This window comes from Mauremys reevesii, linkage group 7 (assembly GCF_016161935.1).
Source record: "Mauremys reevesii isolate NIE-2019 linkage group 7, ASM1616193v1, whole genome shotgun sequence".
Classification (NCBI taxonomy): domain Eukaryota; kingdom Metazoa; phylum Chordata; order Testudines; family Geoemydidae; genus Mauremys; species Mauremys reevesii.
Window position 1 is genome coordinate 82,939,452 of NC_052629.1, and position 15,881 is coordinate 82,955,332.

At 45.1% G+C, this 15,881-nt stretch overlaps 1 protein-coding gene across 3 annotated transcripts in view; it reads left to right on the plus strand.

Moving 5' to 3' along the window:
- The window catches only part of STAB1 (stabilin 1), a 106,843-nt gene that overhangs the window by 12,742 nt on the left and 78,220 nt on the right, over window positions 1-15,881 (plus strand). For all 3 annotated transcript variants that reach the window (XR_005582999.1, XM_039482225.1, XM_039482226.1), the window contains 6 exons: window positions 1,421-1,617; window positions 1,839-1,969; window positions 5,927-6,054; window positions 8,256-8,347; window positions 10,807-10,935; window positions 13,190-13,336. Coding sequence is in view for 2 of the 3 variants with exons in the window: in XM_039482225.1 (XP_039338159.1) it covers window positions 1,421-1,617; window positions 1,839-1,969; window positions 5,927-6,054; window positions 8,256-8,347; window positions 10,807-10,935; window positions 13,190-13,336 (824 nt within the window). In the remaining variant the exon portion in view is untranslated. The remainder of the gene's footprint in view (window positions 1-1,420; window positions 1,618-1,838; window positions 1,970-5,926; window positions 6,055-8,255; window positions 8,348-10,806; window positions 10,936-13,189; window positions 13,337-15,881) is intronic.

Here is a 15,881-nt window from a genome sequence, read left to right on the forward strand (position 1 = left end):
ACCTCCCTGTGACCAAATCCTCCTAATCCTGTATTCAGGACAATCTCCTGTGACTGGATCCATGTGGCGTGGGGCTGCCAATGACGCACCAAACACTGCTGCACCTCTAGCAGAATGGGGTTGTGCTGCCATGTTTTCCCACACGCGTGGGGCCCAAGCCTGAGCCCTTGACTTGGGCACAACTGAGTGTCAAGGGCTGTTCTGAAGTCAACAGATTTCTGTGTAAGGGAGCTTTGGAAAACCAAACTAAAGACCTCGAGGCTGCTTCTTGTGTAGGTAGGCGAGCTGGAGGGAATGTGTCGTGTTGGGACAGGATTCTGGAGAGTTAATCAGTTCTGTGTGAATAATCATATGGTGCAGCCAGGCTAAATAAAGCATGTAATCATGTACCTCACTGTGGAGTCTCTGGGCTTGTCTACATGGACATATAGTTTGTGGCAAGCTGTGGTGTCACTCTACCCCACACTAGCCATATGTGCACTGCCCCACTTTGAAATGGGAATAGATCAAGTGCATTAGGAAATGATTGTGTGCCGCAGCAGGTCCCCATGGACAGTTAGTGCATGACAGGCTAGTGCGGGGTGGCTTTATACGCCAGCTTGCTGCAAACTAAGTGTTCATATGGAGAAGTCCTCAATGACCTAATGTTTAGGAACTCCTGGTAACCTGGGCCATAACAGCACTTTTTTCTCTGTGTCTGTGCTAGGCTAATGTGCCAAAATGGAGCTAGGTTAGTGTGCTTCTGGGAGTGCCAGTTTTAGATGACATGTAAAACTGTGCAACTTTAATGGCTGCTGTTTTCCACCCCAGAGGTGGCTGCATTTCATGAATTGATAGTGATCTCTTTCTCTCTCTCTCATTTAAAATTTGTTTTATGTTCATGAATTGCTTTTCCTAGGACTAAAAGACACTACTTTTTAAACATAAATTACTATCTAGAGATGTAAAAGCAGCAAAGAGTCCTATGGCACCTTATAGACTAACAGATGTTTTGGAGCATGAGCTTTCGTGGGTGAATACCCACTTCGTCAGATGCATCTAGAGATGGATGGATTCAAACACCCTACACGTTTGGTGACCTTAATGGACCAAAACTCTGGTTTCAAATACCCTCAGAGTTTGTAGAAGTTCAGATAGAGACCCAAATGTCTCATCTCTGACCCTTCTCTTATTAACTTTTATGTTATTAATATGAAATGAGAACTGCTCAGCTCGCTCATCCAAATCCCTCAGCCAAAAAATCTCCATTGTCTGACATTGGGTTATATGAGTCTAAAAGTTTCCCAGTTTAAACTGAATAAATTCCACGTCCCCCATTATGTTTGGATCAGAGGGTTTCTACATGTAGTACTTCAAGTGCTGGTTTTTTAATGAGAGACTTGGTTATGCTCCCCTCTCATCTCTTTGTGTTTAAATGTAGCTCAGGATCCTTGTACTTCATCACCGTGCTCCTCGTTAGCTGTCTGTAAGTCTCTAAGTCCAGGAAAATATGAATGCACTTGCAAAGATGGTTATCATGGAGATGGGAAGATATGCCAACCCATCAATCCATGCATTATCAATAATGGAGGCTGCCCTGAAAATACCACCGTCTGTATCTATAAAAGTCCAGGAAAGGTAAGGTGAAGAATTGCATCTAATGAATTTGTATGTAGCAGTAGAAAACCAGGGAACTAATTCTTCCAGCGAGTCTTGCTGAGTTAAATTGCACTGGTCAAAGCTGTTATGCTAACTTGGTTTTTGCAAGGATAGATCGTCCAAACTCTTTGTGGGATGCTCTTGAATACAAGTTGATCTGTGATTGCAAGATTTTAATCATCTGATTTTGCTTTCCTTAGTCATCTTGTGTGTGTAAACCTGGAATGAGTGGCCTGTACCCTTCAACAGGTTGCTCATCTGTCAGTGAGTGTCAGCGGTACTTCTGTGACGCGAGTTCAAAATGTAATATCAGTCCAGATGGGACTCCCAGGTAGGTTGCTCCAAAAAGCGCCATTAAAGATGCATGTTTTTGTAACTAAAACAAGGCTTTTATTTGGATGAGCTGAATAATATTGGAAAACCAGAGACATAGGTGGGGAATACTGGCTGTGGTCAGGGTTTTGAAAAGAACAAAAATAAGAGTCCGTTGAAACAAATAAAAATCTTACATAAGTAGCTGTGACAGCCCCTCACCTGGTCCATAAGAGGGGTTGACCGTGGGACATCTGGTGTTTCATCAGCCACTTGAGCTAAAGGAGTAACCTCATTAGCTGGCATGGGTGGCAGGTTTGTAGAAATTTTGGTGGTGCCCAGAACCCGCCCCCACCCCCACAAACTCTGACATTCCAAACTCCACCCCCCACCTACCTAAAGCCCTGGGAGGGAGTTTGGGTGGGGGGTGGAGGTCTGGGGTATAGGTCCTGGGCTGGGGATTAGGGTGCAGGAGGGGTGCAGGGTGCAGGCTCTGGGATGGAGTTTGGGTGCTGGGTGCAGGCTCTGAGCTGGGGGTGGGGTGCAGGAGCAGTGAGGGGTGAAGACTCTGGGAGGGAGTTTGAGTGCAGGTCCCGGGCTGGGGGAGGGGGTGGGTGTGCAGGAGGGGCTGAGGGGTGAAGGCTCTGTGATGGAGTTTGGGTGCAGGCTCTGGGGTGGGGGTGGGGCTGTAAGGGGGGTGAGGGATGCAGGCTCCGGGAGGGAGTTTGGGGGGGACAGGGTGCAGGCTCTGGGAAGGAGTTTGGGGTAGGGGTGTGTGTGTGTGAAGGGGAGGAGGTGCACGCTCTGGGAGGGAGTTTGAGGATAGGAGGGGGTGCAGGGGTGAGGGCTGTGGGGCTGAGGATAACAGGTTTGGGGTGTGGTTCAGGGCTAGAGCAGATTATTAGGGTTTGGGGGGATGAGGGCTGGGGATGAGGGGTTCATGATGCAGGAGGGGGCTCAGGGCTAGGGCAGAGGATAGGGTGCGGGGGGATGAGGGCTCTGATTGGGGCTGGGGTTGAGGGGTTTGGGACGTTGGAGAGGCTCAGGGCTAGGGCAGAAGGGCAGCCTGCCCTGCAGTTAGTGGATAGGGGGCACTAGGACCCTGCAGTGGCAGTTGATGCTGGGAGCTGGCAGAGCAGAGTCAGCGTGAGCTGCAGGCCCCTGGGTCACAGGAGGTGAGCGGGGGCAGCAAGTGGGGGCCGGGGACACTCGGGGGTGGCAGGCGGGGCCAGGGGAGAGACCCGGCCCCTGGGCCGTGAATATTGGTGGAGCCCAGGCACCACAAGTGTATATAACTCGCTGCCCCTGGTAGCAGTAGTAAGCTATCTAGTGGCACACACGTGAAGAGGGACACAGCATGTTATAGGAGGATTCCTGGACAGGGCCCTGTGATGTGTGTTTGATGAAAGAATCTTCAACAGTCTTCCAGTGTAGGCCCGTGAGTAGGAGAATGAATGAAGATTTTAGGCCAGTTTAGTGCTGCGTATGACTGCTCAGCACAGGGGAGAGACATCCTAAAACTAGCCTTAAAACAATTCCTGTAGAAGAAAAAAGTGCTCATCTGAGCAAACACTTTGGGCTCAATCATGCTTCATGTGAGGCTGAGCTACCCTAGGAAAGGGGAGCACTGCCTGAGCCACAGTGTCTGGGAACATCCCTGGCGTAATGCCTTTTGGGCCCTGGAGGGAGCATGGTGAGGGTGTCCCTTGCTACTCTGTAGAAAAGGAGTAGCCATGGCCTTTTGCAGGGACAGGAGAGGGAAGCCATGGCCCCATCTCAGATGCTGTCCCTCAGGCGCCATTAACGCTGCTGGCTGCACTAAAAGGTATCTCCCTCTTGTGCTCCCCAGCTCCAATCAGACAAATTATGGCTTCACTTCTGGGGATGTGCAAGGTGGGGGAAGGGCTCCCTGCTCACTCTTCTTCTTCTTGTGCCTCTGCTCTGGAGCAGCCATTATTTGGCCCTTTGCGAGGCTGGAGCCATGTAAACCTCCTCCCCTTGCCCTGTGTGTGGCAGTCTACAATTCGGAAATAACAATAGCTGAGCTAGTATTTGGATTGAACCCAGACAGGAAAAAGTGCAGTTTTCAGACTGAGATTCCAAGTAGCTGCTGTCTGAATGCTGCAAAGCTGTGTGAACTGGGGCAGAGATTTTCACATGCAGATAGGCTTTGTTGCAAAACTCATTAGCCTGCCTGGGGCCTCAATATGCCTAGAGCCGGCTCTTGGAAAACACTGTCCAGTCTGAATGTACCAGTGGAGCTGGAAATCCACTGAGATGAGTAGAAGTTGAGGGCTCTGGGACATAGCATTAGAAAAATAACATTCCCTAGATCGGCACTAATACCTTGAGTGTGAAGCCTAGTCTCAAGTGCTCAGATACTAAGCAGCTCGATAGCTAGGCCTTGGGTAGGACTGGAAAACTCCAAAGGGAATCTCAGGGCCATTAGGAAGTGCTGTGGGTGGTTCCTTAGATGGTGCTCTTTCTTCTGAGTCAGTCCTGAACCCCGGGCATGGGTGCAAGGGGCAGCTCGGCTGCTGCTTTTGGAAGAGATGTAAAACCAAGGTCCTGACTGACTGTGGGCCGTTCAGATTCGCTGGTAACAGGTGTGGCCAAGAGTGTTTTATCCTACGTGTACCTGGTGAGATGGGTGTAACTTCATCTCTTGGCTACTGACATTGCAGCTGTGGCCCACTGCTGCATCTGTCACCTCGAGGTGAGATTATTGTCACACGCTCTATGTGAACAACACCTGGAGACTATCTGAAAACTGAAATTGGTGCAGAATGAGGCCACTTGCTCATTAACCTGGGTGTTTCTGTGCATCAACTTGCTGTTCATGACTGTAGCAGGGCAGCGACTCACCGCTGCGGCACCTCCTGCTGGTGGTCCAGGGAATTAGCTCGCCAGCCTCCAGAGCGCCCTCTGCAGACTGGTGTCTCACCTTGCTGCTGGACCCCAGTGCCCCTTCTCTCGGGGTTCTTCCCCCTGCAGTACCCTGCAATCTTGCTGGGTCTCCTCTCCCTGGGGAACCCTTTTATAGGGCCAGCTGTGCCCTGATTGGGGCGTGGCCCCAGCTGAGGCTGCTTCCCCAGTCAGCCTTTCCCCAGCCACAGCCCGCTCCAGGGTTTTTTTTAACCTGCTCACAGGAGCAGGGTGACCACCTGGCTACAATGACACAATGGTTAAAAGGCCCGAGTCCTGTCTACACTAATACACTATTGCTACTGCCAGTGCAGCTGCTCAGTTGTTGGAAAACCAAATGCCCTAATATAGTCAAGACCTCACAAAAAGCACCTTCCGTCAGTGCTCTGTAACTTGCACTGGCTGCCTATAAGCTTCTGGGTGGAGTTTAAATTGTTGGTTTTCACTTGTAAATTCCTAATAGTTTGGGTTCTGCGCAGGGTAAGAAACCACCTCTCTACTATGTATTACTGCCCTAGTTGTGATCAGGGGCAGCACTCCCCTGGATTTAAACAAGGAGTTGCAGGCAGGGTACGTCTATGAAGGATGTTCAGCTTTGGAATACACTCCCTGCTTCCCCCTTGGTTCCCCAGAGTTTAGATTTATTAACCTGCACATCCTGCAGAGCCCATCCTTTCTGTCTGGCATTTGGAAGTAGTAGGTTAATGGGTGTCAAAAAATTTTTTATAGTATTTCAAATTCTCAGTATAATGGGTATCTTGTTTCATGTGCTGTTCCCAGGTACCATCTTCAGATACAAAATATTGCAACATTGTGTCTTTGGATTGCTAATTCTATTTCATACAGAGGGAGGGTGAATTTGATCTGATGGGTCTCATCAGTCTCTCCATCTCCTATGTTGTTCCTCCCTGCTATTTATTTAGGTTTTAACAGATTAGTATGTAGTCAAAGTATCTAGTCTATATAAATGGAACACATCCAGACTTTACCAAGCATACCAAGAACCATTTTTGTAATGACTATTATTTCTCACTCATATCTTACTCTTTAGCTGTGTCTGCAAAGATGGGGAGATCGGAGATGGGAGAAGTTGCTACAAAAATCTCATGAGTGAGATCTCTCAGATTAATACTCGGGGAAGATGGTACAAGAAATTAAACAGTGCAAACAAAATGTTTGGTAATGCTCTTCTAAATTATTTTGGGGAATAGAGCTAAGATGGGGCTATGGGGCTGCCAGTGAATGGTTAAGACTCAAAAGAAAACAGATGTCTAATATTATATGAAAAGATAAGGCAGTGTCGAGGAAACTACATCTGAACTCTTTCTACATGATGGGGCTCTTGCCAGCTCTGCGCATGTTAACATACCACAGAGACAATTCCTGTGTGAGAGGTATTAGTGCTGATTGACCACCCTAGTGACTGAGGTCCTCTATCCACAAAGCAGGTGAAGCATAGACCTTGGTGGCATAAGCTTCAAGCTTCACCACATCAGTCCATCAATGTGCCTCAACCAGCAGGGACTACTTAGATGGTTGTTCGTACTTTATTACTCATTCATTCCTTGGGGTCTTTGTTAAGACGTCCAAAAATGGTACAAATAATGATAGAGGTTTTGTGCTCTGGATACTTGTTCACTAAGACTTTCTGGAGATCCACCTCCTTGATTTCATGTAGGCCACCAAACAACCCTGAGACAGCTGGCTGGATTTGAGCTGGTGCTGTAGAGATGAAAAGCTTCCACTTTTTGTGCACTTTGGCACTCCTTAACTAAGGCAGAGCTCTGCACACATGGGGGGTGTAGTAGTAGGATTTTCTGTTTGTATTTTGTATAATTTAAAATAAAAAATAAAGAATAATAATGTAGCATGTATTAAATGTGTTAGTGTATGATTTGATCATATCCTGCCAGCCACCCTTTCTGAAAGCAAAAAAGGAATGGCCTAATGGGCCATTGGTAAAGATGCAGCAGCCAGAATCTGTGTCTGAGCTGATTTCACGGCAGTAACAGACCTTTTCAGGTCACCACTTTGTAGGTTTAGTATTTTAAAATAAGTAAAAGAATGTAATCATTGTTTCTCTTGCATTACAATTTGATGTTCCTGTTCAAATGCTCTGTGTAAATCAGTTCTGTTTTGTGTGTGAATGAGAAATGTATGTGTGTTTTGAAGAAAAAAAAAAAAGGCTGTAAAGGCCATCACCGGACCAAATGTTCTTTTAAAAAAAAAACAAAAAAAAACCCCCAAGGACAAACGTAAGGGTGCCAAAAGATTGCAACACGCCCCTATTCAAATGTCAAAGTAGGGCAAATTAATGACTCTAAAAAATAAAACAAGCACCTATCAATAATAACAAAAATAGGTGTAATCAAAACCAGCATGGAATAACTCCCTACAAAAGTTAATTAAAAAAAAATAAAAAAGCAAGCATTAGTCAAACAATTAATTACAGCATGATGGTGCATAACTCATTGGTCCCAATAAAAAAAAAACACTATATAAACAGGGTGCCTTGCCATAAAACTTTGGGTTCGTCCTGCCAAGACTTCCCCAAAGCATTGTATCGCAACGGACAAAACCCAGCTCCTACCTACGCATAATCAACCTACCTGGTCACTAAATTAATCCAAACTGTAAATTGGTAACTATAACATTGACTGGCGGAACAGTGTGTGTGCGTGTGTGTGTGTGTAAGTAAATGCATTTGCTAATTGTTGTATTTCCAGTAAGTGTGGCGTATTGTCTTTTCTCCTGAAAAAAAATCCTGGGTGCTTCTTATAAGCATAATGGGAAGGTGTGGGGTGGTATGTGTTAATGCAATGTGAAGGCTGCACATTTAGGCCCCAGCCCGGCCAAAGCTCATTTTTATACAAACTTTCCTAAATATTTTGTGCAGTTGGGCGCTTGGCTGCTGATCCAAAGCCCATTGAAGTCAGTGAAAAACTCAACACCACTGGGGTTTGGATCAAGCCCTTAAAGAATTCATGCAGTGAAGTCTAACTATACCCAGAAGTGCCTCATCTTTGTGCAGAGACCAAGGAAGTTCAACCTTACACATCAGAAAGTTATAAGCATGTGAAAACTGAGACTTAGTGTTGAAACTGTTATGCAAGGCTAGGCCTTGATCTAAAACCCACTGAAGGTAACAGAAAGATTTAACCCTTAACTAATATCATTCACCGCCAAGCTAGCATGGTGATATCCCACTACCAATCCCCTGATCCATCCAGTTCCCCATACATTCACTCTGGTCACTCACTTTAGGCTGAAGACACAAGGATGTGTTAACCCCCCCATCCCCAACAAGAGGAATAATAAAACTGGTAATTTATGATGTTCTGTATGCTTAGTAACTGTTTTGGGGTTTTGTTTTTTAACAGCTTCAGGGTGTTCTTTGGCACTGACAAAATATGGGCCTTTCACTGTCTTTGTGCCAAGCCTTCAAACGTATAGGGATAGAACTGACTTCAACGTAAGTGTCACCCCCTTTTAGTAACCTCACTTCTTCATGCTTTGAGTTCTGTAGCCTTTAAAGAGTAGCTGACATGTCAGAGAGAAACTTTGGAATGCATTATGTTTAGAAACTATTCCACTGAGATACAATTCAGACTCTGGCTGAGATTAATTTTAATGGGAGATGCTAAATCCCCTGCATTGGTTGAAAATCTCAACCTCCCTCTTCCTTTTCTCCTTTCTTTATTAATAGACATTTTTACCACTAAATATGATTTTGAATCTGTTAGCTCTTGCTTGCACTAATCTTTTTAAAAATCTCTGCTTGTGATACAGTGATAATTCTCAGCACTTTGTATGTCTTTTACTTTTTAAGGTTGGGATATTCAAAAGCACTCAGCAATGGCCAAATTCTCCTCCTATTAACATGAGTGACAGTGCTTTTTAAAATCCCCGTGTAAACCATTTCTAAAAATATGAATGACTCCTCAGCCCCTGTGACCAGGGGCGGCTCTACCTTTTTGGCCGCCCCAAGCAGTCATGCGCGGGAGGCGCCCCGGAGCCGCGGGAGCAGCGGACCTCCCGCGGGCATGACTGCAGAGGGACCGCTGGTCCCGCGTGGCTCGGCTGGACCTCCCGCGGCTGCGGACGGTTCGCGGGTCCGGCGGCTCCGCGTGAGCTGCCGCAGTCATGTCTGTGGGAGGTCCAGCCGAGCCGCGGGACGAGCGCCCCCTCCGCAGTCATGCCTGCGGCAGGTCCAGTCGTCCCGGGGCTCCGGTGGACCTCCCGCAGGCATGACTGCGGCAGGTCCGCCGGCCCAGCCTGCCGCCCCCACCGGCGGCAGGGGACGGGCCGCTCCTCGGCTCGCAGCGGCAGGATGAGCTGGGGCCCCAGCCTTTTGCCGCCCCCTAGATTTTGCCGCCCTAGGCACCAGCTTGTTTTGCTGGTGCCTAGAGCCGCCCCTGCCTGTGACGTTAAGTATTAACTAGAGATGGGCTTGAGCAGAACCTGGGATCCAAACTTTGAGGGATTCAGAATCTCAACCCAGAGCTGAATGTTGCAAATGTCTCTTGTAAAGACGAGGTTGAACCAAAATTCTGCATCCAAAACTCCTCCAGACTCTGGCTTATTTGTTACCTACATCCAGGTTTTGCGTCTTGGGGCCACCTCTTTGTATGATGCTCAAAGCGATGGGTATCAGAGCCAAGATGAGAGCTCAGCAGTCCCTGATTCCCAGTCCTGTGCTGTAGTAGACCATGCAAATCCCTCTTGTGCTACCATTTTAAATGTTTTATTAAATTGTATTCATTTTAACATTTGTCACAAATGCAACCAAACCAACCATAAAACAGATGGAAACACTTGTATACCATTTCCCCTGTAGAATGAAAAACTCTACCAGAGATGATCAGACAGGAGGTACACGTGCAGGTTATTCAGCAGGCATTTAAAACAGACTAAGCCAGCTTTCTGCTGGAGTTACATCTCAGAACTTGTTACCTTAGAACACTCAGAAACAAGGATGAAATACCTTTAAAAATACTCCAAAACTGGCTTGTCAGACTTTGTCAGAAATGTAATTCCTACACATACAGCATAACAAAAATAACTCTGCAATCAGGGAAACTTAAACAAATATATGATGTACTTAGCAAGTCCTTGATAAAACTGTGTGGGCCACACTGTACTATGCATTGTTGAGCAGAAGTTTCCTTTGAAATCAATGAGTAGCTGTGCCCCCAAATTAATTGGTAATATATGCCCCAATGTAAGCAAAGAGAATTTACATGAGGACTTAGGCCTTGTGAAACATTGGATGTGGAATTTGAATGGAGGGGCAGTCTTATTGGATTTGGACAAATTATAGGTTTCTCTCTAGATCAGCCCCTTAAAATCACTTGCTTTTGGATCAGACTCTTTCTTGCTCATGCACACACAAATAGCTTCAACCAGAAGCTATTGGCTTGTTGCAGGAATCATTGGGTAAGGGTCTATGGCCTATGGTATGCAGAAAGTCAGACTTGATCGTCCTAATGGTACCTTCTGACCTTAAAATATATAAACCTGTGAAAATACTCCACTGCTGCTATAAAAGGCTTCTAAGGGCTTGTCTTCATATGAAAGTTAATTTGGGTAAATTAGGGTGTGAATTTTAAAGTGGATTAACTATTCCCAATTAACTCCAGGTGTGGATGCAAGTAGATTAAGCTAATGCAGGATAAGGCACTGATCTAGAATAAAAGCATCTGCCCATGGAGTTAGTCAGGTATAGCTATTGTGGAATAACTCTCTGTGCAGATGAGCACTGATTTGCATATAAATTAGGAAATGTCTTCGCTTTCTGATCTGGAACTTATATATAAGTATTTTTCTATGTGTATTAGACTGGAAAGACAGCTGAAACTATGTAAAAGCTTTTTTTTTTTTTTTTTGGAAAGCATATCAGTTCTCTCTGTGTTCTGATTTATTTCCATAAAGGTCACAATTGCCCAGCATTTATGCAAAATGCATATAATTCCTGGTCAGCATTTGGTGGAAGATATGGTCAAGACCAAGACACTGTGGACGTTGTCTGGGCATCAGCTGACGTTTTATGATCAGATACAGGTATCACAACATCGTACTAGGTACCAGCTTGCTGTTTTCACAGGGTACTGGGACACAGGCCCAAAGTTATATCCCTGACACACTTTCATGCTAAAATCCTTTCTTCCTTATTCTGCCAAGTTTCGACCAGTTTAGGACTTAGTTTGTTCCATAATATAATAATCAAATCACAGAGTAGATGACCTATTATGTCTTCTATTACATCTCCTTGTCAGTACAATATTGATTGTTCTATAAGCTACGCATCCAGTTTTAAATAACCCAAGCAATGGACCTTGCCCTGCTTCCCCTCAGAGACCAATATTCAGCATAAATTATCCTTTGCTTCATCCCATTACTCCTAGATTAACCCAAACAATTTTTTCTGGCCTCCTTAGCTCTTCTCCTTCAGAAACTTATACCTGGAAAAGGTACTTCCCCTTATTTGTTTTAGCCACAACTTCATATTACATTCTCTTAATCTTTCCTTATAAATCTACCCCAACAGCTTTGTGATAATTTTTGCTGCTTTTCTCTGAAGCGTCTCTATCTATATTGTCCTTGAATTGAGATGCCTAGAACAGTGTGTTGTCTAGGAGATGAGGTCTCACCAGTTTGTGTACAGTTATAGGGAAATTACAGCCTGCCTGGTTCTGGATTATAGCAGATCCTAACAACACCCCTTGTACCAGACTCTGTGGTGTGCTTCCCGAAAGGCACAGTACAGAAGGCCTAGCTAGGTAGGGGGAGGGAAAGGTGTCTTTCAGCATCAGTTAGAGCAACCCCAGAGGCTGACAGTACTCACAGTAGCCTGACCTGCTGCCTATGGGCTATTGTGCAGCCCAGAATTTCTCTGGTCTCTCACCATCCTAGGCCTGGCTCCCAGCATGCCCCTTTGCAGGAGTCTGCAAGCAGAACATACACCAGCTGTGCATTCCCTCAGGGGCAGTTCTCTTTTATCACCCCTGTGCACTGCTAGGGTGGCATAAAGAGGCGGTGGAAGGGCCAGAATCTGGCCCTTAATTTTTAAAATAGTCAATTTTTTAAAATAATCTGCATATCTGATGAGATGCTTCCCCTGTTATCAACAGTGTACACAATACATATGTCCCTGCTGGTAAATGTAGTACGTCTGCCTTCAGAATGCTTGTCCTGTGGGCTAGTAGCTGACAAATTCTGAACCTTTCCCCTTCCAGTCACCCTTTTTCATTGTACAAAATAGATTTTAATGTTTCTGCTCTAGTATCTGGGATTTGGAGGCGGGGGGGGGGGCATGTTTGGTTTGTTTCCCACCATCCATTGTCCTCTCTTCATCCTGCACCTTTGCCATGTGGCCTTGCACAGCTGGCCAAGAGACATTAGTATGTTTCCTCTCCCAATTTCCCAGCCTTGACCTTGGGTCTGGGCTTTGATATATGCAGGTTACACAGAAGGGCAAAGCAGTGTTGGCGACTGTAGAATCCGAGCTGTGCTTTTCAAGGATAATTTTTTTGTTTACTCAGGAGTCTTTGATTTGGAAAGTCTTCCCTTCCTCTTCCTTAGTAGTGTCCAAAGCTCTTAGTGGTGTGAACTGGAGTTCAGAGCTGGGAGTTGCTATTCAAGAAATGTATAGTACAATGAAAAACACAGGAGAATGTGGCTGTGCCTGTTTGGTGTTGGACATGGCGTTTCTGAATGACCCTGGAGTGTTCAGTTGCACTTTATGCTCAGTGCAGTAGCTGTAGGCATTGTTTGTAGTAAGATGAGACTGATTGCTCTGGCCGTATTGCAGTGACCTTTCTCTGGCATCTGGGGCAAATGAAGGTGATAGCCAGGTCTCATGTTCCAAAGATGCCCCTAGATCCTGCTGCTCCCATGCCCAGAAACATGCAAGCAGGCACACAGTCCCTCCTCATGTGTGGTCAATCCAGGCTACAGCATGTTTCTGCTGAACTCATCCTTGTATGATGTAGAGCTTGGCCTTGACCAGAACTCTAGTTCTAAACTGGGGCAAGTCTAATTCTGAACTTCATGGCTTGATCTCATCTTGGTAATGGGGCTTAATGAGACCTCCAGATCCAAACACCCCACAACTCAAAGACTGTGCCCAAGATCACAACTTGGAGTGGTCCCTAGTATGATATTTATTTATCTTTTCCCTAGTAACCTCAGGTAAGCTCATGGCCATATGTTACACAGAAGCAGGAATTGAATCAAATGAAGTTTTACAGATATATACTCAGAGATCCCTTTGATATATTTTTCATAATGAAATAATCCTGTATTATTATCCCAGTCCTACACCAAGAGCTTTAGGTATCAAGACCTGCCAGGGGAATTGTATACTATCATTCAGTCGAACATACCAGCATCCAATGGAATTATACATATTATTAACACTCTAAGGAAAACAACCAGCTTTCGCAACCTTGGAAATCCACAGGTACATTGAACATTCCTTTTTCTTCGGTCCTTTGAAGGATATGATGATACACAGTTTATAGAAATATAGTCCAAAGGTTAATCGTCTTAAATCAATGGGGCATTTGTTTCATGTATAATGTTATATGTTTTGTTTTCCGTTTCTGACTAATCCAGTTCACTTGGTTTCAGAGCACTGTTAAGAAGTAACAACAATCACTCCAAGAGCTGGTTGCAGACTCAGGAGTGAGGGTTGTGCTGGCTTTTGTATAACTAGAGAATTTTAACCTCAGCAGTATAAGTCCTAATAATGGATGAGATAGAAGCGGAGTTGTGCAAAATGAGTGAAAGTTTTTCAACAAATATTAAAACCAATATTTTTTTCATGACGGGCAATTCTGTCCCCATCACATTTCACTTTCCCATGAGATGGAATTATATAAATGGCAGTGTTTGCATTGAAAGCATGCCCCCCAAAAAGGAAATATTACAAATTTAGATTTTTGCATTTTGAAGCCACTCTTGTAAGGAAGGGCTGTCTTTTGGTTAAGGTTTTGGACTGAGATTCTAGAGTTCTGGATTCAATTCTTAGTTCTGCCACAGATGTTTTCTCCCCTAGCTGGAAGTGTTATTTTTGCTGCTGCTACTGCACGTGTGCCTGTGTATGTTTATATTGTGTTCATAGACAAAGAACTGAATTCTTCACTGCCCTGCACCTTGTGTACCCATTTACACCCTTGCCAAGTAGATATAAAATGCTGCCACTCTGCTTTGGTAGTGTTTAGGTAGCAACCTATACTCAATTTGCACAGATGTAAATGATTCACATAGGGTGCACGGCAGTGTAGAATCATGCCCATAGAAAATGTGCATACCCTATTTTACAAAGTGGCTAGACTAGAAAGCAGTTATATGTACAAATATCTTGCTTTCTGCTCCTCTCATTGCATCACATCAATTGTGTAAAGCCCTGTGGCTTTATACAGGGTCCGTTGTCTCCTTCATTGACATTTAAGAATATCCCTGCATTGCCACTTAAGTTACTTTTCATTTTCTTGTATACTGTAGCAGGGTTAAGGGTACAGTACTAAAAGAGAGAGCCTTGTAACCTGATCCAGCTCCCACTGAAATCAGTGAGAGCTGAATTGAGTCTTAGATACACAGGTGCTCAGCTGCCTCATGGAATAAGCATGTTCCTAGACACACGGATAAATTCATAGTACCTCTGTGCTAACAGCTGTCACTGCTGCTTAGCATGCAATTAACCTGATAGCAGGGCTGGCCCAGCACCCTTCCTTCGGCATATATACCTACCAGCTCCTCAGATAAAACTGTGGCATCAACCACAGTAGCCCCTGCTGCAGCATGCTTGATGGACCCTGGAGAGACCAAGGATTGGGAGTATCCATTAAAGCTGAGATGAAGCAAGAACAATGCTTCTTTGAAAAGAGAGGGTTTTTTTCATCCCCACATCTCATGAGTGGAAAACAAGAAGCCTTGAGAGAGCGCAGTGTCAGTTATTGCCTTGTCAGGAGCAGAAGGCACAGGAGGGCCATGATAATACTGGTAGCGAGTGTCATGGTCCTACTGAAATAAGCACTGCCTTACTGCAGCTGGTAGATCTGGCCAGCCTGCACGCAAGCAGCAGTGTTTGAAAGTGGTGACATTCTGTATGCTGCAGAGCGTGGAGAGACACTGCTTTGTCTGAGACTGCAGGACACAGAGAGCTTTCTTGGCAGATGATCTTTTTCCATGCACCTTTGGACACTTCCTTCCCATTGTGACACTGTGCCATGAAGAATAATGATGACGAGTTATTCTCTGCAGTGTTATCTCTAGAAACATGTTTGTATCAGCCCTGGTTGTTGGTTGTGCAGCACTTTCTGATGACTAGTGTGCTAATTCCAGGAACTATCACAGGGCTGTAATCCCATGAAAGGGACACTTTTTCAGTATAGACTTTGACTTTCTGGAATGCCATCAATTATTATTTATTAGTTGTATTACCGTAGAGCATAGGAGCCACATCATGCCCCAGGACCCCAGGGTGCTAAGTGCTGTACAAACACAGAACCAAATCTTGGTTATCTTTTTCCTTGCACATTGTCCTTTCAGTCTTTGATTTTTTTGGTGTTTTAAAAAAGCACTATAACTGTTATCAACACAACAGAAATGTCTGCACAGACAACCCTACCAAAACAAAGGGCACTGTTTTTTCTTCATATTTTCAAGTGTGTGCATGCATGTAATTTTCCCCCTTGCTCTGGGTCTATTTGCTCTGTTCTCATATGCAGATAGTATAGAGGGATCTTGCTTTCACAATATAGGCGAGCAGGATTCTTGTGCACTGCCGTGCACTGCCCACGTACCAAGAACAGAGCTGATTTTGGAAAAGCTGGGGAAAGCACATGGTTCTATCTTTGCCGAGCTGATGAGCACATGTTAGCTCCCACTAAGATCAGTCTGCAAAAGGCAGAGTCATGCCTTGGGAGCTACAAATGTGCATGGTGCTTCTGAAGACTGGGTCTGTTGTGTGTAGGATTGAATCTCAGATCTAAACTACATCA